Raw genomic sequence first — 16,662 nt, 5'->3', positions numbered from 1 at the left:
AAATGAGCGAAGGCTTCACTGGAAACTTGGGATTCGAGGGATTAGATGTTACATTAAATTATTTCACAAATCAACCTGATGTTCTGTCTGTGACCAATGCAGATCTTGCCATAATCTTCAAATCGCTTAGCAAGAAAGACCCAAAAACCAAAGAAAGGGCTCTTGGCGATCTACTTGCATTCATCGAGAAAGAGTCTGTGGGATTTAATGACTTGGATATAGAATGTTGGGTGAAAATGTATCCTAAGATTGCACTCGATAACTCCAAAGATGTGAGGGCGATGACTCACAGAATTCAGGGCACACTTTTGAAGACACTAGGATCGAAAATATATGGCAAATACTTGAAAATTACGATGCCGATTTGGTTATTGGGTATCAAGGACCCCGACAAGGGTGTTTCCAAGACAGCATCGAGTCTATTGCTCGAGAACTTTCTGGGAGACAAGTCCAAATTTGAAAAGGTGTGGGAGATATTTGAAAATCAGATTTTGAACTTGATCGGCTCGGTTGTTACTATAGAAACTCCAGAAACCTTGTCTGATCCAAGATATGTGTCTGAGTCTGAAATACAAATCAAATACGACCGAGTTTTGAGTGTGTGTATTGAGATGCTTTTGCAAATTTGCAAAAAGTCTGAATATACCGCATCCATCGAACTGATTTTGAAACTGGACACCATATGGGACAGTTTAGTCAACAGTGTGAAAGACGACTCGATGAACTTGGGTTTATTTAAGTACATTTTGACTTTGATATTGAACTTGTTTTCCGTTGAAAGCCATCTTTTGGAATCTATGGATTACAAATCCTTGTACAAAACGGTCTCAAAGGCAATAATGAAAGTGAAATACTCCAAAAATAGTCCATCCATCATTTATTCAGCTGTGATTCTCCCGTTTTGGCAAGTTTTGATACAGCTTACGAGGTTCTCAAAGCGTATGCAATTGAATAAATCGATTTGGGACATAGGGGGCAGCAAAGCTATCACAAGGCTACACAACTATACCCGTCTAGGTCCATGTGACCTGGATCCAGTATATTACGATTTAGCTGGTGCTTTGATGACTGATTTGAAAGGAGAGAATGTAGTTGATTTCAATGATTCGGAGGAGTCGGTGTTTTTTACCAAGACTTTGGTGATGCAGATGGAAAAGAATAGGGAAACATTCAAACCGTCCTGTTTACGGTGCACATTGAAAGTTTTGGATTTGTTTGACACAAACAAAGTCGAGAACACAACGACAGTGATACAAAGCGTGTTGGAGGGAAAAAGTTACAGACTTGGATCAACCGCCGTTGAAATCACTTCCAAATTTGAAAATTTTGAAAATAAATCATTGTTGAAAGAATCACTTTCTGTCATTGTTGCAGACATCAAAGCAAATGCAGGAGATAAATTATACACAAAGGAGTACTTGACCCGATTGTATGAATTATTGAAGGTGGTTGGACTCAAAGATCAAAGCGCAGAGTTGGTGGATTCTGTACTAAAGGAGTGTGCTGCAGAGAAGATTGATGTCTCAGTAGCTTTTCGCTACGCTGCTGCGTATTTCACAGTAAGTGAGGACATTACACCCCTGTTGAAATCATTTGTTGGACAGATACCCCAACAATTGCAAGGAAACTACGAGACTTTAATCGAAATTATAAAGCATGTGACATCAAAGAAGTTGTTGGAAGATGAAATTTTGGTTAACTTAATCAATGAGTCATTTTCAAACCTCTCCTTGACAAATCCAGAAAAAAGAGATGCTTTCGTGAAATCGATTGATTCAAATTTTACTGAGTCAGAATATCCTGAAATTTACCTGTACCTCAAAGAGACGTCACGTGGACTGGCCGAGCCGGAATATTTGGAAAGATCATTAGCATCTAGAGATGACAATGCTTTACGTGATGTCATTGACAATTTGGATGAGCAGTCGTCACCTGCTTTCATTTCTGCCGTTTTGAAAACCGATTCTCTTGCATATGCGATTGAGCTTGGAATTGATGGACTTTTACAATCAGCTTGGGGCAATGCAAAACAACTGCTGCAGTTTTTAAAAACATTGAGTCAACACGATGTGGCCTACTTTTCGTCATTAGTGGGATATCTCCAGAAATGCTCTATTGAGACTAGATTGGACGATGTTGTCAGTTTGTTTCGAGAGGGCCCACTTCTTTTCGAAAGATTTTGTCAATATGTAAAAGAGTCGGTCAACAACACAGAACCATATGAGTTCGCAATTGCAAATGCATTAGAACTGGCAGTCTATTTATGCACCCATGGACCAAAGAGGTTACTGAAAGAAATACTTCTTGTGGCCAAATTCATAATCGAGTTAAACATCGAGGAGCGCAACTGGCGAGCCTTGACTTCAATTTGCAAAGAGATTGTGTCAGATTTTGTTTTCACAGAAGATATCCATGCAGAGGAGGAACAAGTTTTGATGGAAGTCGTTGAGAAAGCTTCCAGACAAAGAGAGAGCGTGAATTTAAAGGATCTCATAGGCGACAACTCTAATGATCCGTTAACTTTGATAGCCGATGGAGACGATATTTTTGCCTTTTATGCCGCAAGATGTCTTTCAAAGACTATTGAAAACGCATCTGAGCAATTAAGTCTTCTGCAGTTTGAATCTTTGGAAATCAATTACGTTCAGTTGTTTAAACATCCATTGAAATGCGTGGCTTTAACTAATGGAATCAAAAACTTTCTTGGCTCATCGAAATTGGATCGTCCTAGAAACCACGCCTTTTCGGAGCTTTTGGCAGTGAAAAAAGAGGAAGATATCATCACTTTGGGTTTAAAATGGATAACGATACTCATCTCATTTATCAACAAGGAAGCCAACTTGAAAAACATATTCCCTGGTATTAAACTATCCATGGTATTGAAGCAGATTGACGATTGGTTCGACACGTCAGCAGCATATGACCCTGAATTTATCGATGTGAGAATTCAAACGTTCATCTTTCTTGGCCATCTACCTGACATAGAAGACGCTTTGCCTGATATCTACTATGATTTGGTAAACAAGGTATTAAGCGATAATCTCGACATGGCGGAAGATCGGATCGACTTGAGATACGACACATTAAAGGTATACACTAGCTTGTTGAAGTACAATCTAAGCGGCATTGAGTTGCAAGATGAGAAAATAATTGAATTGCTCACCTCAGAGGATGAACATCGGGGTCATGTTGTGTCATTAGTTGATGCTGCTTTAGAAAGAGCTGTACAGACTTCCAATATATCAACTAAACTTGTGAAAAGTTCACAAGACCAGCTTTTGAAAACACTTGCCCAGACCAGCTCTATCATCAGACAAAAGCTTTGTGTCATGCAGTTGACAAGACTTTTTAAAGAAGAAAAAGACGATTTTGTAATTGAATACCAGCTTTCCAAAGATGAGAGCAAGAAGGCAGAGCTTCCATTACAAGTTATGAAAATAATGCAGCAATTCAAAGTTGACTCCACTACTGATGTTTTCAGATACATGTTTTCCTGGCTCTTGATCACCGATTTTTTCAAAGATGTCACCCTTTCGATCAAGAACGATTATTTGAATCAAGTTTTGGAAGGTAAAGATTTACAGACGCTTTTATTTTACATATTTGATCATGTGGATTTGGATAACAAGTTTTTGTCAACCTTGGACATAGATGAGGTTACAACGTATGACGTACAGGAAATATTCAATGGAACAAGTGTTGAAGAAGAGTTGAAAATCCTTTCACTTTGCATATACTACAAACTACTCAAGTATTGTGGATTTCAAGTGCAACTTTGGTTCAAGGAAATCAGAGACAAGCAACTTCAAATGAAGGTTGAAAGAATCACAAGCAAATACTTGTCTCCCCCATTGATCAATGAGGTGTTGGAGCAGGTGGAATCGGAAAAAAAGAAGCTTCTAGCAAAAGAGGACAATTTATCCATAAAAGTGAATCGAGTTTCAAATGAGATAAAAACGTCGTATCTTGTCGACGAGCAAAAGCTTGAGATGGTGGTGAAAATCCCACCTCATTACCCATTGGAAAATGTTGTTATTGACGGACCTTCGAGAGTTGGAGTGAAGGAGAATAGATGGAAGGCGTGGTTACTTGCATCGCAAAAGCTTATATCCCTTCAAAACGGTTCAATAAGTGATGCCATTGAACTATTTTGCAAAAACATTAATCTCCACTTCTCAGGATTCGAAGATTGTGCAATTTGTTATTCCATTTTGCATCAAGATTTATCATTGCCTTCAAAGACTTGTCAAACCTGTAACAACAAATTTCATGCTGCCTGCTTGTACAAGTGGTTCAAGAGTTCGGGTAATTCAACGTGTCCGTTGTGTCGATCGCCATTCAATTTCAAAACTAGAAGCTAGAACTTGTTTTATTTACGTATATAGGGTTTGTTGTAATTACGGTTGGCCCACGGAGCATTAGTCCCCACGTTACTCGTATTCTCTATAGCTGTATTTCGGCTCTTTCCACTCTTTCCGCTCTTTCCGCTCTTTCCGCTCTTTCCGCTCTTGACCTCCTCGTTGGAGTTTACGGGGAGCTCTTTTCTTGTATTATAGTCAACCCACGGGTATAACATTTCTCCAAACCAGAAATGCTGAATTACGGGGTATTTACCAAGAACTTCCACCATGTACATTTTCAAAAGTCCTTGTCTCACTTTTGTCCACAAGTATACTGACACGTGTATGTCATTTAAAATAGGACTGTGTTCATTAAATGGTCCCGACTTGAGTTTAAAAATAAACGAAATTGCATTCACATAAAGGTTTGACGTTTTGTAAGTGTCAAGTACCTCTTTCGACAAAACACTCTTAACAGACGGGGCTCTTTCATAGTCGCAAAACTGTGAAGCACCCAAAATGTATATCAAATGGAAATGATCATCCAATCCCCAAACACCATGCGATCCAGCGGGCTCTAAATTGTACACAAGGATCAAACGACGAACAAGATCATAGTACTTTGAAAATAATACGAGAAGTTCTTCCCCCCTTGGCGATTCAAGTATGCCATATCGCATCAAGGCCCCAATGAATGCCAAGTATGAAAGTTCGTGGCCTGTGCCGTAGTCGATTCTAATACTCGATCCAAATGAATTTGCCAAGTAGTATCTTGCTTCAACCAAGAAGTCATTGATTTTTAGTCCCTCAGGAGCGTGTAATTTTAATAGTGATTCCAAAATGTGCCCAACCTTGTCGTGCCAGGTTCTAAATGCTATATTTCCAAATCTTGTAGGTCCAGACACGGGTGGAGTATCATCGATTGTTATCTCGAGATCTCGTAGGACGCCGAGCAAGACTATTACATTCCCTTGATACGCAGTTACGTTCACCTCTGTAGTATGTGAATGGCTAGCATCTGATGTCTTGATGGCTCTTGACACGATTGCTGGATTTAGCAGTCCCGAGGGTACATCCATTCCCTGTACTGCTAAAATGACCTTGTTCAAAGTTTGCACTAGTTCATAAAATGCAACAGATCTCTCAAAATTCTTTACATCTGCTGTTTCAAAAATTCTTTTACTTGGTTCGGACCAGTGGCTCATTGTGGTGAGTGTGGATGGTGTACCGGTATTTTTCATGAGATAACTCATTGCTGCACATTTTATTTTTTGTGGATCACGCGAGTGATACACGAATAATGTTAGAGCAAACAGCAAAGAATGTTACTGAATGTTGTCTTGATAAGCACTTATCTTTGTTGGATTCTAGATGTACACAACTTCTACATTGAGACACACTGGACTATCTCTACTTTACTAATCACTTCTCAAGACTTTCGTAGAATTGTTTTACCACCGGTGACGCCTTCACTTTTCTTATATCAAAGTGTTTCACTTGCAAAGTCTCTCGACTCACTGCCCGGGATATCGCCACATACGCATGACCATCCTCAAATACGTTGCTCAAGTCAACCTTAACACGAGGAAGGGTCTGACCTTGGGCTTTGTGAATCGACATTGCCCAAGAAAGCAACAATGGTAATTGAGCTCTATATGGGTTACCCTCTGGGCCATCTTTAGTAGTTTCAATTGCAAACTCATGTCTATCCACAAGTACTGCTTCGTCTTCGCCATTTAGCTTGAACAATACCACTGGCAACATCTTTGCCTTGGATTCCTTCGCTGCGATTTGTACTAGCAGCTCAAATTGAGACTTTCTTTCTGGGGGTATGTCTTGAAGTATCTGTTTATCCTGGTCTCTCCATTCAGATACACTACCCACGCGCCAAGACAACAATTTCACTTCTTTCATCATTTGCTGATCCATCGCTTCAATTGCACCATACAAATCTAAAATCTTTAAATGGAGCCTTTGTGTGGCAAAAAATAGAACCACGCCTAGTGTTCCATTAACCAAATGATCACTGAAATTCTTGATATTCATCACTTGCGCACCCTCTTTCAAATGCAAGGTTTCCTCGCATAATAACTGAGCATATTGTGCTCTATATTGTTCACCCTTGTGGCTGTCCTGAGCTTGAAACTTGTAAGATTCTCCTGAAAGTAATTGCAAGCGCAAATCATTTGCTTCGGAGACTTCTCTTCTAGTCGGGAAAAGTTGAGTTGGCTCAATACCATCCTCATACCGAACCATTCTTGAAAGTTGCTTGAATTTGGCAACAATGTCTTCAGTCAACTTGCCTGTTCTTAATGCGTTCAACATTTCAATAAGATCATGATCACCCTTTTGTCTGAAAATTTGTTTCAATACAATATTCTTGTTGATCACTTTAGGCCATGCCTTTGATTGAAAGCAAAGAAGCGCTGCCCGGTTTTTCGAAACCGGTGGCAACTGGTAAAAATCACCCGTGCAAACAATTTGAATGCCCCCAAATGGCTTATCTGACTTTCTCACCAACCGCGCCACGTGTTCCAACTTGTCAAAAAGAGTCCCATCAATCATGGATATTTCGTCAATAATCAAAACTCTTAGCCTTAGCCATTTTTCCAACTTGTGATGCTTTTTTCTAATCATGTTTGCTAGCTCTTGTGCAGGTTTCAAGGCAAGACCAATTTCCAAAAACTTGAATATGGTCTGGCCCTGAATATTACAGGCAGCCATTCCAGTTGGTGCAGTTACACCCATGCTACTGCCGTATTTCCTTTGGAGAATTCTTACTAATTCACGAAGAACCACCGATTTTCCTGTTCCAGCACTTCCTGTATAGAATACGTTGCGGCCGGCGAGAACCGAGTCAATAACTTCTCTTTGCTCTGCACTCAATTGGGGCCCCTCGGTCTCTGGAACCAGACGCGCCACATTATTTGTAGTTTTTGTAATTTTTTGGGCTTGCCCGCCATCAAAAGAGCTTAATACATCGCTGTTGCTCCTCTTGAGAGAGTTAAACCTGTCTTTTTCTGTATTGACCAGACCAGACTCACCAAGAACTTTTGGTGTTCTTTGAGATGACTGTGACAGGTTCGCTCGGTGCTGCAAAAGTATGCTTTCCAATGTTGGATCTCTAAAGTTCAGAATTTCCATGCTAGTATCGATCGACGTATCAAAACTTGTATCATCACCAAACCCGTCATCATTATCAGTCGCACTTAGGACAGAATTTTGTCTTGATATGAGTTTACTTTGCAGCTGCTTTGGCTTGTCCTTAACCCCTACTTTGCTAACACCAGGGCAATGAAAGCTGAAAATACTTTGCTGCACCAACGAGCTTTTCTTTTTACTTTTTGAGGACATTTGGAGAATTGCAAGTAGATGATCTGTTCAGCTCTGGTTTGGAGAAAGTACTGCTCGATGCCAAAAAGACGTGCGGCTGCAGAAGCAGAGAGATTTTGCTCCTTCATCTTTTCTCTTTATGTTTGTTTTTATTTTTGTTTACAAATGTACTGCATGCAACGAGATTTACAGAAAACGCGCTTTTCTTCGTTATGTCCCAATTTTATTTTTTGGTTGTTTGTTTTGATTTGCGACACAGGGGCATTACAAGAAATGCGACATACAGCAAAAGATTGTGATTTTTATTGATCCAGAAGAGGGACCCCCTTTTGCCACGCCAGTCAGGAGGTTGATAGATAGAGTGTTTTCGAATTTCATTGCATTTCCACGTACTGTGCAAACTCTCTTGATAATATCACCACCACATCAACAAACATTACACAGTTTGGGAGCACGTCTTGATCACATGTCAAAGCTAAATCCCAAATCATTGCATGTGACAACTGTACTAGGGCAAAATGAAGCAACCGACACATTCGAGCGAGCGTCTATGAGAAAAGACAAGATGCCTGATAAGCAAGTCGTTGAAAGACTATTTGAAAAGCTCCTATCTATAAGGGCATTTCCAGAGAAGGCCAAGGCGAGTTTGCGGAATCAATCAACAGAGCGAAAATGGGACCTCCTTCTAACGGAGAACGAAACAAATAGCTCCTTCGATTTGAAGAAAATGTCGCTCGCTTCCGTGTCGACACCAACATTGATCGGAAATGACGAAAGTGGTGCCTCCAAATCTAAAGAGTCCTCCCCCGCCCCCGCCACCGCCCCGAAAGCAGTACTTGATGGGCTTCTACCGCTGTTGAAGCCAAAAAAGTCGTCTCACAATTTGAAAGAGCAACAGCGCAATCGTCAACCTATGATAAGCGAGGGCTTGCCCAGCTGGTTTGTGTGGAAGCTTTTGAACAAAGACATTGATCTTCAAAACTTGGTGAAGTTGGAACGGCACTTAACTGAGAACAAATTGCTTGAGGGGAATATCACATGGACCCAGAATTTTCTATCTATACAGGGTGAGACTGCTTTGGCGGTGAATTTATCCCTGGTTGGTAAAAAGGTTATTAAATCGAACAATGAATATAACTACGAATACCTTCTTGTCAAGTGTTTGAAAAGTGCGTTAGAGCATCAATCTTATCTCCAACACTCTGGACACGACAATGGTTCTGCCATTAGCAAAAGCGTGATTTTATCATCACTCATGGGTGCACTAACGTCCACCCGAATGAGCACAAGGTTTTTAGTTACGGAAATCTTGGTCATTTTGATGAAGAGCGGGTTGAAGGAACTACGCGATGACATTGTTGATCACTTGCGAAGCTTGAGGTTTAATGATAAAAATCTCATAAGTTTTGAAGCTTGGCTAGATGTCTTTGGGAGCTCATTGAGAACGGCGAGCTGGGGTAGTAAAATAAGCGACCATTCATACTTGAAAAACTACATTACAATTACACTAATCTTGATCAATGTCGTTGTGCAAACAGCTGGACCAGCACGTAAGAGAATTGCAATCAGAAAAGAGTTGGAAGTATCTCACCTACTTTCGATATTTGACACTATTAGACAGTTTGAAGATGATAGGATTCACCATGAACTACAAAAGTATGAAAAATTGGCTAAAGATGATGAGCAACAAAAGAGGATGAGAGAAAGTAAGATCTTACCCCAAGTTCCCATCGCCGATGAAGAATCAGAATCAGAATCAAAATCAAAATCAAAATCATTACTAAGGAGTTCCATTGCTATCTCTAGTGAACAAGACGAGTTAGCCAAATATGGTCTTTTTGGGTCTCAAAAGAGAAAATTACGGACAAGCCATTCTAATATCGGCTCTTATGCAGCTGAGCAGCAATATTTACCAAAAGGGGAAGAAACAACTATTGCAAAAGAAGCTTATCTGAAGATTTTAGCGCTCGAGAGTATGCTGGATTCAAATGGATTGATAAACAAAGTATTAGTACTCCTAGATCGCTTGATTGAAAATGGCGCCAATCTACTGTCCGATCTGAATGAGAATGATTCATTTTCCTCCGTAACATTGGAACGATTGATAGATTCGTTAGCATCTGACGCTGTTGCTAGGGCTGCCATTGCGGAAACCCGTACACTAAAGAGAGAATTGAAACGACAAAGACAGTTGAATGAGTCACTCCTAAGAAATTCTGACTTGGTGAATAAAGCAAACTTGCCAGCGGAAAATGAGGCACATTTACAAGAGATAAAGTCACTCGGAAGTCAAATCAGCTTGCTACAAAGACAAATAAAGCAACTTGAGCAGGACAAAGCCAAAACTTTGAGGAATCGAAACAAAGGTCATCACTCCTTTGAAGACCTTAGCAATCGAGAAGATAGCGATGTCGATATTGGTGGGCAAAAAGATAGTCCATTTTCGACGGACAACAAGACAGAGAGTATATCTGGGGAAGTTTCCTCTACTCGAAAGTTTAAGAGTGGACCACCTACACCACCACTCTTGTATTCACGACCAGTTCAAAAACCAAATAACAACATTATTTCTAGTACTCCCGCTACCAATGGCAACGTGGAACAACAACTTGAAGAGCAAGTTGGCGCACAAAATACTGAATATCGGGTTGTTAATCCGCCACAGTCGCATATACCAGGGGCACCCCCTCCTCCCCCTTTACCCTCATTTTTGGATGGGCTTGGGATTGCAAGTACTAACCTGCCTTCTAATACGGGCTCGAACAACATACCACGACCTCCCCCTCCACCCCTTCCACCATTTATGCTGAATCTGCAAGCAAAAGAGACGTTGCCAAGTTTGGGCAGCAATCCCACGTCAACACCACCGCCACCACCGCCTCCTCCGCCTCCTCCGCCACCAGCTCCTCTGCTTCCCGGATCTACATTTGCTTCGAGAAATGTGTCGACATCAACAGTATCACCAGATAATACTCGCATATCCTCGCCCTTGCCGGCTCCACCTCCACCACCACATCCAGCCGACCTTTTTGCTAAACTGAATACTGCGGCCAGGTCTTTGGACAAAAATAGTGGAGGGATCAGTACTAGCCTCTCCGAACCAGTCTTTGTTCCTGTCAAGCCCAAAGTGAAACTAAAACAATTGCATTGGAATAAAATCAACGATATTGAAAACACATTTTGGAGCGAAGCTGATGATCCTTCAATCGCAGACAAACTTGCTTTTGAAGGGGTGTTTAATGAGATTGAGAGAGTGTTTGTGGCGTCTCAACCACTGAAGAATGCGTCTGATATAGCAAAGTCCAGAAAACCAAACTCCGACGCCAAAGCTGCAAAAGTTTCTTTTCTCTCTAGAGATTTGGCGCAACAGTTTGGTATAAATTTGCACATGTTTGCTGGAGTGCCAGAAGAAGCTTTAGTTTTGAAAATTTTGCGGTGCAGCCCGGAGATCTTGGAAAATATCAGTGTTGTGGAATTTTTCAACAACGACGCCTTACTTGAGATTAGCGATAGTATGGCAAAGAATTTCTTGCCTTATTCAAGTGATCCACGTACGCGCAAGAAACCGCAAAAAGATCCCAATGTTCTTGATAGACCCGACAGATTGTATCTTGAATTGTGTTTTAATCTCAAACATTATTGGCGTGCCAGATCGAAAGCATTGTTATTCACTCAGTCATACAGTAGGGAGTTTCATCATTTGAAAGAAAAGTTGGATTTAATCGACCAAGGGATTTCAAGTGTGAAGGACTCAAAGGGGCTCAAAGGTGTATTGAATTTGTTGAAGATTATGGGTAATTTTATGAATGAACACACCAAACAAGCTCGTGGGTTCAAGTTGGATTCTTTAGAAAGACTCAAGTATATGAAAGACGAACTGAATTCAATGAGCTTTCTCCATTACATTGAAAAGATTATTCGACAATCCTTTTCGGAGTATGGGTCTTTTGTTGATGATTTGGAGCCGTTGACGGAGATTCAAAATGTGTCAATTGAACAATTGGAAGTTGATTGTAAGGCAATGGATAAAGAGGTGGATATCGTTAACAACTCTCTAGAAAAGGGCAAATTGAGTAGAGAAAAGGATTTGCATCCTTGCGATCGGATAAGAGAGACCATTGCACAGCCAATGCAAAATGCAACTAGCAGGAATTCACTTGTGCAATCTCGTATGAAACGAACTTTGTCGAGCTTCAAGTCATTGATGGTATACTTTGGAGAAGATCCAAATGATTCAAAAGCCAAAGATACATTTTTCCAAAAGATTGCCACTTTTGTTGCTGAATTCAAAAAGACTCATGTAGACAACATCCAAAGAGAAGAAGAGCAACGAGTATATGAAGCTAGAAAGAGGAAAATTGAGAATGAGTCTGCAAATAAAACCCCACCTGAAGATGCCGATGAAAAGAATTTTGTTGACAGTGTTGAAGAATCGTCGGCAGTTATTGATTCGTTATTGGAGAGATTGAGATCTGCTTCTGACCATTCAAAAATCCTCAGAGAGAATCGAAAAGGCAAGTTGTCAACTAATCCACCTGATAGTGAAGTCTCACCTGTTGAATTGGAAGCGGTTACCGGGGCGGAGTATGAATACGAAAGTGTTAGCAATCTCAAGCAAAGATTGACAAGAAGGAAAAGTACACTTGGATTGGCCTCAGCAAATAAGGAGAGTAGTGCTTCAAGGGCACAGGTGATGTTGCATCAGTTGAGAACAACTGACGACCTTACACTGGTGATACCCAACGACGAAGGAAATAAGGAGAACATGGTTGGTATAGAAAAGGAATAGGATAACTGGTAGTGGCAACTTGTAGTAGAATGATTTAGATTTGAAGGGAGGCAGAGACCCTTATCATGTACCTTCCTTTCTTAGTTGAGGTGTTGGCTTTGTGTAATGAAAGTTTTTTTCTTTTCTTTTTTTTTTTTGTTTTTTTTTTTTTTCTCAAAGTTAGACTCATCGGGGCTACAGAGGTCATAGAGTAATACAGCTAATTGACTAACAATGTTAAGATTGAGGTCGACACATAGGCTCTTAGGACTGAGACTCACTCAGCAAAGACTTTTTTCACAATCATTGCTCGCATTAAATGCGACTGTGGTATCTGGAACCAAACTAGCTTCCAAAATACGAAATGACGTTGCTGAAAAAGTTTTACAATATAATAAGGAGCACTATGGGATCGATACAACACAATTTGATCAGCTTAAATTTAAGCCTTCATTGACGATAGTTCAAGTTGGTTCTAGGCCAGACTCGTCGGCGTACGTACGTTCGAAATTGAAAGCGGCTGAGAAATCCAACATCAAAGCAAATCTCCTCAAGTTGGATGAAGACATCAGCCAAGAAGATTTAGTGGATGAGATTGACCGATTGAACAAGGACCCACAAATCCATGCTATATTAGTACAATTGCCTTTACCTAAGCATATTGATGAGACATTAATCACAAACTCGGTTGTCACCGAAAAAGATGTTGATGGTTTTGATCATTACAATGTTGGTCAGTTATCTAAAAAGGGAGGCGTTCCACATTTCAAGCCATGTACTCCAAATGGAATTATGGAGTTGATCAAAACCACCGGGATCAACTTGAGGGGTAAGAATGCGGTTGTCATCGGTAGATCAGATATAGTTGGAACTCCAGTCGCAACAATGTTGAGAAATGAAGACTGTACAGTCACAATCTGTCATCGTCATACAGAAAATTTGCCCGAAATTGTGTCTAAGGCGGATGTTGTGGTTGCAGCTGTTGGGATTTCCGAGTATGTCAAATCGTCTTGGGTGAAAGATGGAGCAGTTGTCATTGATGTTGGTATCAACTACAAGGAAGACCCCACTGCGAAAAACGGAAGGAAATTAGTTGGGGATGTTGATTATGATGATGTGGTTAAAAAGGCAGGTTTCATCACCCCTGTTCCAGGTGGTGTTGGTCCAATGACTGTGGCAATGTTGTGCTCGAATGTGTATGATGCCGCTGTCATCCACGCTAAGAAAGCACATGAACATCACTTTAAACCTCTTTCATTGGACTTGAAAACCCCTGTACCATCTGATATTGAAATTTCGAGAGCTCAGAAACCAAAAGTCATAACCAGGGTTGCAAAAGAATTGGGATTGTTGGATAAAGAGTTGGAGCCGTTCGGTCACTATAAAGCCAAGGTCGACTCCAAAGCAGTGATTGAAAGATTAGATGCACAAGTTGAAGGCTCTGCCGACGACAAAGGTTACTATGTGTTGGTTGCCGGAATCACCCCGACTCCATTGGGGGAGGGAAAATCTACCACGACAATGGGATTGGCCCAAGCTCTTGGTGCACAATTGGGATACAACTCTATTGCCAATGTTAGACAGCCTTCTATGGGTCCTACCTTTGGTGTGAAAGGTGGGGCAGCTGGAGGTGGCTATGCCCAAGTTATCCCCATGGACGAATTCAATATGCACTTGACCGGTGACATTCACGCGATTTCCGCTGCTCAGAACTTGCTCTGCGCAGCTGTTGATACTAGAATGTTTCACGAATCTACCTCAAAGACCATTGGAGGTTTTTACAAAAGGTTGGTGCCAGCAAAGAAAGGAAAGAGAAGCTTTACGCCGTCGATGTTGAAGAGGTTGCAAAAATTGGGAATCAATAAGACAAACCCTGATGATCTCACAACTGAGGAGATTGAAAGTTTTGCAAGATTGAATATTGACCCGGACTCTATCACTATCAAGAGGGTGGTCGACTGTAACGACAGATTTGTTAGAGAGATTACAATTGGTGAAGGCAAAAACGAAGCCAGCAAATTTCCACCAAGAAAAACAGGTATGGACATCACTGTTGCAAGTGAATTGATGGCGATATTGGCACTCTCCAACTCTCTCAAAGATTTACGAGAACGTGTTGGGAAACTTGTGATTGGTACTCAAAAAGAAACCGGTGTTGCGATTACCGCTGAGGATATAGGTGTTGCGGGTGCTATTACAGCTTTGTTGAAAGATGCTATTAAGCCAAATTTGATGCAAACCGTTGAAGGGACTCCAGTTTTTGTTCATGCTGGGCCATTTGCTAATATTTCTATTGGAGCATCTTCTGTTGTGGCTGACAAAGTTGCCCTCAAGCTAACCTCACCATCTAACCCGATTAACAATGGACACTCAGGCTTTGTGATAACTGAAGCTGGATTTGACTTCACCATGGGTGGAGAACGTTTTTTCAATATCAAATGCAGAAGCTCGGGATTGAAACCAGATACTGTTGTTTTAGTGGCTACTACCAGGGCATTGAAATTGCATGGTGGAGCACCTGACGTCAAGCCAGGCCAGTCCTTACCCCAGGAATACGTCTCAGAGAACTTGGGCTTGTTGGAGAAAGGCTGCGCAAACTTGGCAAAACAAATTTCAAACATCAAACAGTACAATGCTCCTGTTGTGGTTGCAATCAACCAATTTGAAACAGATTCCGACGCTGAAATTGAATTGATCAAGAAGTTGGCGTTACAAGCTGGTGCTGACTATGCAGTTCCATCAAATCATTGGGCCAAAGGTGGATTGGGCGCCAAGGCATTAGCAGAAGCCGTGGTTAAGGCAGTTAAACAAGCTCCATCTGGTGAACAACAATACTTGTATGATGTTAACGACTCAGTGGAAAATAAGTTGAATAAAATCGCTCAAAAGATGTATGGAGCCAAGGACATTGAATTATCGCCGTTGGCAAAACAACAGATTGAAACTTATACTCAACAAGGATTTGACAAGTTGCCTATATGTATCGCTAAAACGCAATATTCCTTGTCCCACGATCCCGCATTGAAAGGTGTCCCAACTGGATTTACTGTGCCAATTAGAGAAGTGAGATGTTCAGCAGGTGCTGGGTATTTGTATGCTCTAGCTGCCGAGATTATGACAATTCCTGGATTGCCAACTCACGCTGGGTTTATGAATGTTGAGGTTAATGATGACGGAGAGATTGAAGGATTGTTTTAAATCCCGTGGGTGTTGTAACCATATGTAGATTTCATAGAGTTTTAGTGATATAATACTATTGATAAGTTCTAGGATCGTTGCTGCTTTTGTCTCCATTGGCAATGTCGAAGCTCTTGCCAAATGTATCCTTAAAGTTGAGCACATCGAAAAGAACTTGCGCAACATCAGCTCTCGTGACAGTTCCAGGGTCTTCAATGATACCTTTCAAAACTTTGATCTTTCCCGTAGGTGACTCATCTGTCAACCATGTAGGTTTCACAATCGTGTAGTCCAACTTCCGTTCCACCTCATCAATTAAAAATACGGTCTGCGTAGTGTCTTGCAATGTAGTAGTCTGTAAGACCTGGTTGAGGACCAGCTTCACGATGTTCTGTAAACAATGCACTCACTACGACCAACCTTCTAACATTTGCTTCTACTGTTGGCTTCAAAAACTTCAACATAACCATCCAAATCCACTTGCAACAAGTTCTTTCCACCAGAGCCAACGGCTAAAATAACAGCATCGTGACCCTTGAGAGCGGAAGCTAAATCCGACACTGATGCGTCTGCAATATCCAATTTTGTTGAAGAAATATTTAACGAATTGGACGAAATTTTTTTAATTGTGCCGTTCCTCACTTCTGGCCTTGATGTTCAGTTTAGCAACTAATTTGATCAAATATTGACCAACTCTACCGTGAGCTCCGAGTATAATCATGTTTTCAATGGTGGACATATTCAATAGTTGTTGATGCTGGAGTCGAAAACAACAGGAGCAAAAAACAATAATCTCAATGTATAGTAAAAGGTCAGGAGACCCAGTTGGTGGAGACAGTTGCAGCCACACTATTTTACATTTTTTGCTTTACCCGAAGTTGCGCAAAAACCGCATTGCAAAAACCTTCATATAAAGTCGGCCGAGTGAATAAAGATCACCCAGCAAAATTAAACAAATTCAAAAAAATAAAAAAAAAAATTAGCTTCTGGATCGGTGTCAGCCTATAAGGGTAATACCGGTGTTATAATACAGTCACACTACAG

General features: G+C 40.9%; 6 protein-coding genes across 6 annotated transcripts; 3 read left to right on the top strand and 3 right to left on the bottom strand. All coding sequences in view use genetic code 12, as the record gives it.

Annotated features, from left to right (window-relative positions):
* Nucleotides 1–2: 2 nt before the first annotated feature.
* Nucleotides 3–4,361, top strand: KGF57_003889 (ubiquitin-protein ligase; the record flags this gene model as incomplete). The annotated part of the gene is made up of 1 exon (XM_051753354.1): nucleotides 3–4,361. One exon carries the CDS (start codon nucleotides 3–5, stop codon nucleotides 4,359–4,361), a length of 4,359 nt encoding a protein of 1,452 aa, XP_051607751.1.
* Nucleotides 4,362–4,369: 8 nt separating this feature from the next.
* RRD1 (peptidylprolyl isomerase) lies at nucleotides 4,370–5,545 on the bottom strand (the record flags this gene model as incomplete). Its single annotated transcript, XM_051753353.1, has 1 exon — nucleotides 4,370–5,545. The coding sequence occupies one exon, from the start codon at nucleotides 5,543–5,545 to the stop codon at nucleotides 4,370–4,372; it is 1,176 nt and encodes a 391-aa protein (XP_051607750.1).
* Nucleotides 5,546–5,762: 217 nt separating this feature from the next.
* KGF57_003887 (uncharacterized protein) lies at nucleotides 5,763–7,694 on the bottom strand (the record flags this gene model as incomplete). Its single annotated transcript, XM_051753351.1, has 1 exon — nucleotides 5,763–7,694. The coding sequence occupies one exon, from the start codon at nucleotides 7,692–7,694 to the stop codon at nucleotides 5,763–5,765; it is 1,932 nt and encodes a 643-aa protein (XP_051607749.1).
* Nucleotides 7,695–8,139: 445 nt separating this feature from the next.
* BNR1 (Bnr1p) lies at nucleotides 8,140–12,462 on the top strand (the record flags this gene model as incomplete). The annotated part of the gene is made up of 1 exon (XM_051753350.1): nucleotides 8,140–12,462. The coding sequence occupies one exon, from the start codon at nucleotides 8,140–8,142 to the stop codon at nucleotides 12,460–12,462; it is 4,323 nt and encodes a 1,440-aa protein (XP_051607748.1).
* Nucleotides 12,463–12,675: 213 nt separating this feature from the next.
* Nucleotides 12,676–15,639, top strand: MIS12 (Mis12p; the record flags this gene model as incomplete). Its single annotated transcript, XM_051753349.1, has 1 exon — nucleotides 12,676–15,639. One exon carries the CDS (start codon nucleotides 12,676–12,678, stop codon nucleotides 15,637–15,639), a length of 2,964 nt encoding a protein of 987 aa, XP_051607747.1.
* A 55-nt stretch (nucleotides 15,640–15,694) lies between these two features.
* Nucleotides 15,695–16,357, bottom strand: KGF57_003884 (uncharacterized protein; the record flags this gene model as incomplete). Its single annotated transcript, XM_051753348.1, has 3 exons — nucleotides 15,695–15,957; nucleotides 16,047–16,166; nucleotides 16,261–16,357. The coding sequence occupies 3 exons, from the start codon at nucleotides 16,355–16,357 to the stop codon at nucleotides 15,695–15,697; spliced, it is 480 nt and encodes a 159-aa protein (XP_051607746.1).
* Nucleotides 16,358–16,662: the final 305 nt, after the last annotated feature.

This window comes from Candida theae (genome assembly GCF_024610275.1).
Source record: "Candida theae strain CBS 12239 chromosome Unknown scaffold5, whole genome shotgun sequence".
Lineage (NCBI taxonomy): Eukaryota > Fungi > Ascomycota > Pichiomycetes > Serinales > Debaryomycetaceae > Lodderomyces > Lodderomyces theae.
The sequence above is the reverse complement of the archived record's forward strand: the minus strand, read 5'-3'. Positions and strand labels throughout refer to the sequence as shown.